This window comes from Leptonychotes weddellii, chromosome 3, assembly GCF_054177405.1.
Source record: "Leptonychotes weddellii isolate Sample4059 chromosome 3, ASM5417740v2, whole genome shotgun sequence".
Classification (NCBI taxonomy): domain Eukaryota; kingdom Metazoa; phylum Chordata; class Mammalia; order Carnivora; family Phocidae; genus Leptonychotes; species Leptonychotes weddellii.
Genome location: NC_138371.1, coordinates 25,273,531 through 25,277,814, shown reverse-complemented (window position 1 = coordinate 25,277,814; position 4,284 = coordinate 25,273,531). Strand labels below are relative to the sequence as shown.

Here is a 4,284-nt window from a genome sequence, read left to right as displayed (position 1 = left end):
CTTTGTAGAAGTGGAAACTGAGGCACAGAGAGGTTACGTAGCCTGCCTGAAGTCACACAGCTGGTACGTAGTGGCTTCATTTAAATTTTATCTATCTATTTATTTGAGAGACAGAGACAGTGATAGTGACAGAGAGAGGCCAGGAGCAGGGACAAGAGGGAGAATCAGGTTCCCTGCAGAGCAGGGAGCCCGATGCAGGACTGGATCCCACGACCCTGACATCATGACCTGAGCCGAAGGCAGATGCTTAACCGACTGAGCCACCCAGGTGCCCCGTAGTGGCTTCATTTAGATTCAGACCCACAGTATCTAACTCCAAAGCCTGGACTTTTAACCACAATATCAGTAGAGTACTCCCCAAACCCTTGGGATCCGTTTGGTCCAATTTATATTTTTCGACCTACTTTGTTCTTTGGCTGGGTGTCCAAAGATACATTTTTTGATGATTTCCACGCTGTGGCATTTGCTTCCCTTGCAGAGCTGCTCGTGACATTTTTATTTGTTGGTCCCCTTCTTAACTTGACACCTAGAGACACATGTGGTCACTGTAACTGTATGAAAACCTTTTTTTTTTTTAAAAATGAGTCCACCCACAGGTTTAGATCCTTCCCTTCTAGAATGCCTTGCTCCCGTCACTAAAGGGTCTGAGAAGTAAGACTTCCCTGATTCCTATAATGAAGGGAAATTAAGTCATGAATCCTTCTGGTTTGTTTCCTCTTTATTCAACTGGACAGAGGAATCTTATTACCGTAACAACTTTGGCCTTACTTTGTGAGTTTAACTTTTAGGTTTACTTAAATTTCCCCTAAGCAGGTGGAAGGAAAGAGGCTTACTCTGTTTGCGGGCGTATTCTGCTGCTTTGGGTGCTGTTAACATGGCAAAGGGATGCAGGGAGAGGCGGAGAGGTGGAGCTCGGGGAACCTGGAAGGAAAACAGTCCTCTTTTTAACACCTGCTAGGTGTAGCGCTTGGTCTGTTGAACCAGCCCACAGTTCTTAGACAGCACCAAGCACCTGCTGGGGAGCCTCACGTTTCACACGGCATGCACGTTCATACTTTGTCTTTTGCGCCCACTCTTGGTCCTCTTTGCCCAGGATGCACTTTCACACACTGATGCTCTGCACGTTGTTGCCTTTTACCTGGGATAACCATTTGCTCCTTTTCTGCCTAGAGGCTCCTACTTTTCCTTTGAGATGTAGCTCACGCATCACCTTTTCTGAGACATCTGCCCCGTGTCTTCCCACCCCCACTCTCCTGCGCTGGCACCCCGCGCCCCCACCTTACCCTAAGGCAGAATTACTGACCCACTTGTCTGGGAACTCAAAGCATGCACTCACATAGGGCAAGCCCAGTGTGTTGTAGTTAGTTATAACCCACTGTCTGCTGCACTGGAAGCTTCTTCAAGGTTAGGACTGTCTCTTCATTCCTTCCTTCCTTCAACAAGTTCTCAGTGAGCACCTACCATGGGCCAGGCCCTGTGTCAGGAGCTGTGGTCACTAAGACAGACAAGGCTCCTGCCCTTCTGGAGCCAAGCGAGGGAACGCAAACAGTAAATCATCCACCGTGATGAATTTAATAAACAAACCAAGATGATGTACTAGCAAGTGACTGGACAGTCACCACTGCAGATGGCCAGAGAAAGCCTCTAGAAAGAAGCAGTGCTTCTTCAGCTGAGCTTTCTAGAATGAGCGGCCGCCGGTTAGGGGACGAGCTGGAGAGGAGTGTTCCAGGCAGGGGGAACGAGAAGGTCTTCTTGGAATAACCTGTGTTTCCAGACACAGAAAGGAAGCCAGGGTGGCTAGAGCATAGGGAGAAAGGGGAAATTATAGATGGGGCTGGGAAGGAGGCAGGCAGGCGCCAGATAATCTGGATCCTTGTGGGCCACGGTACGGAGCTGTACGTTATTCCAGGACTCAGTGGAAGCCATTGCAATATTTTTAAGCTCCAGTGTGATGAGGTCTGACTTAGGTTTTTAAAAAGATCGCTCTGGCTGCCATGTGGAGAACGGTTTGGAGTGTGGAAACAGGGAGCCCAGTTAGCGAATTTAACCTTTTCTCTACAGTGCCTTAGAGAATGCCTAGTACATAGGAGGCCCCCAGGTGTCATTGACTAGTTGAACGACTAGCATTCTAGCCAAGCAATAGTAGTTAACAGCATACACTTTAGGGTCAAACAGGCTGTATGTGAGTGCAGGCTGCACCAACTATCTACAAGATGTGTGACCTTGGGCATGTCACCTAACTCTTCTGTGCCTGTTTCTTCATGTGATAATAATAATACTGGTAATGAACTTATAGGGTTGTGGCAGGAATTAAAGTTAGCATATGTAAAGTACTTAGAATAGTGCCTGGCACATAGCACAATATATTGGCTTTAAAATTAATGATAATAATAATTATTATTTTTTTGATAATAATAATTATTATATTTGTTATAATCATCGTCATCTCTCTTTATTGTGTAGAATAACCCGTGGCAACAACTTGGCCACCATTTCCTTTACAAGATTCTGCTTGGAAATAACTAATCAAATAACTAATAAGTAATCTGAGCCAGGAGGCCTGAAGTAATTAATACCCCTCTAAAAGATCAATCATTTCCTGCTTTCTCACTGAGGGAGATTCAAGCTTTATATTTACAGATGCTCTAGTTCCTTATCCACTGGGGAAGATAGAACCTGATGATTTTAAAGGTCACTTCCAGTTCAAATATTCTATGAGTCCTGATAATCTGATGGCTCATGCAAGAAGTTCCTATGGCTTCCTATGTGGCTTATATGAGAAATTATTCTCAAAGTAGGATGAAAATAAAATCCTAAACCGAGAATTGATCATACATTCTTTTTTTACCTTAAAGCTATTTACTAATATCATCATTGTGTCAATATAGAAGTATTATTACAATTGTTATTTCTTCATTCGTATTCTTTTTAAGTGCTCAATTATATCCAAAGCCATTCAACAAAAATTTCTTCTAACTGGAGGTGGGAAGAGAGAGAGAAGAAGATGGGGGATGTCATATAGGAACTTGCACAAGAAACGACCTGGATACATCATCAAGAGATGAAGAGTATAGATTCCTTTTTTTATTTGAGAGAGAGAGAGCGCGCATGAGTGGGGAGAGGGGCAGAGGGAGAGGGAGAAGCAGACTCTCTGCTGAGCAGGGAGCCAGGACCCCAGGATCATGACCTGAGCTAAAGGCAGATGCCTAACTGATGGATCCACCCAGGTGCCCCAAGGATGAAGAGTATAGCCAGTAATCTTCATCTGCCTTTCAGCCTGAGCAGTAACTTATTAAAATGTCATTTGGTATCACTGAGCCAGAAGGTAGAGAATTTCTGATTCTAGATGTCAAAGCAATTGAACATATGCTCATGAATACCATATTTTCCAAAGCAAAAGCAGGGCACGTGGTCCAGAAAGACAGCTTGTACTGTCCAATAAGTTTTTCAAGTGTGTTTGGGATGGTGCAACATCATATTTTCTAAACATTTTAGTATTAGTAAAGAGAGAAGGCAAATTTCAAATAGGAAGAGTACTGGAAAATCTAGGACTTGACTGATTATATCCTATAGCAGCTTTTCTAAAAATTGAGGCTCTGTGTAAATTTAAAAAAACAAGAAGAAGAAAGAAAAATGAGCCAACCAAAAAAAAAAATAGAAGATTTTTAGCAGGCACTTCACAGAAGAAGAACATAAAAATAGTCGTTCATTGGTAATTAGAGGAATGTGAAGATCACGGCCACCTAACAGACTGACAAACTTAAGAAGCCTGAAAATAGCAAGTGTTGGTAGCAGCCAGATAAGCTCATTGCAGGTGGAGGTGTACGTTGGTATGACCATTTTGGAAAACAATTTGGCTTTATGCAGAGTTGGAGATGCACATGTATCTGATGGGATGTGCATGGCATCTATGATGAAATGATGTGGCAGTTTCATGCCTAGGCATAGGCCACACAGAAACTCTTTTACTGGACATAAAGAAACATATAACAGAAATTATCCAAATGTCTAAAACGGAAGAATATATAAAGAAATTGTGGCATACTCCTGCAGCGGAATGCTATGTGCAGTGAAAATAAACTATGTGTGGGCGCCTGGGTGGCTCAGTTGGTTAAGCGACTGCCTTCGGCTCAGGTCATGATCCTGGAGTCCCGGGATCGAGTCCCGCATCGGGCTCCCTGCTCGGCAGGGAGTCTGCTTCTCCCTCTGACCCTCCTCCCTCTCATGCTCTCTGTATCTCATTCTCTCTGTCTCAAATAAATAAATAAAATCTTTAAAAAAAAA

The 4,284-nt window shown here is 43.5% G+C and overlaps 1 protein-coding gene across 1 annotated transcript in view; it reads right to left on the bottom strand.

Moving 5' to 3' along the window:
* Nucleotides 1-383: 383 nt before the first annotated feature.
* The window catches only part of C3H2orf80 (chromosome 3 C2orf80 homolog), a 17,945-nt gene continuing 14,044 nt past the window's right edge, over nt 384-4,284 (bottom strand). Inside the window, exons 7-8 of the mRNA XM_081815467.1 lie at nt 834-921; nt 384-526 (exon numbers count right to left, since the gene is read on the bottom strand). Of these exons, the coding sequence (XP_081671593.1) occupies nt 387-526; nt 834-921 (228 nt within the window). The 3' untranslated portion in view covers nt 384-386. The remainder of the gene's footprint in view (nt 527-833; nt 922-4,284) is intronic.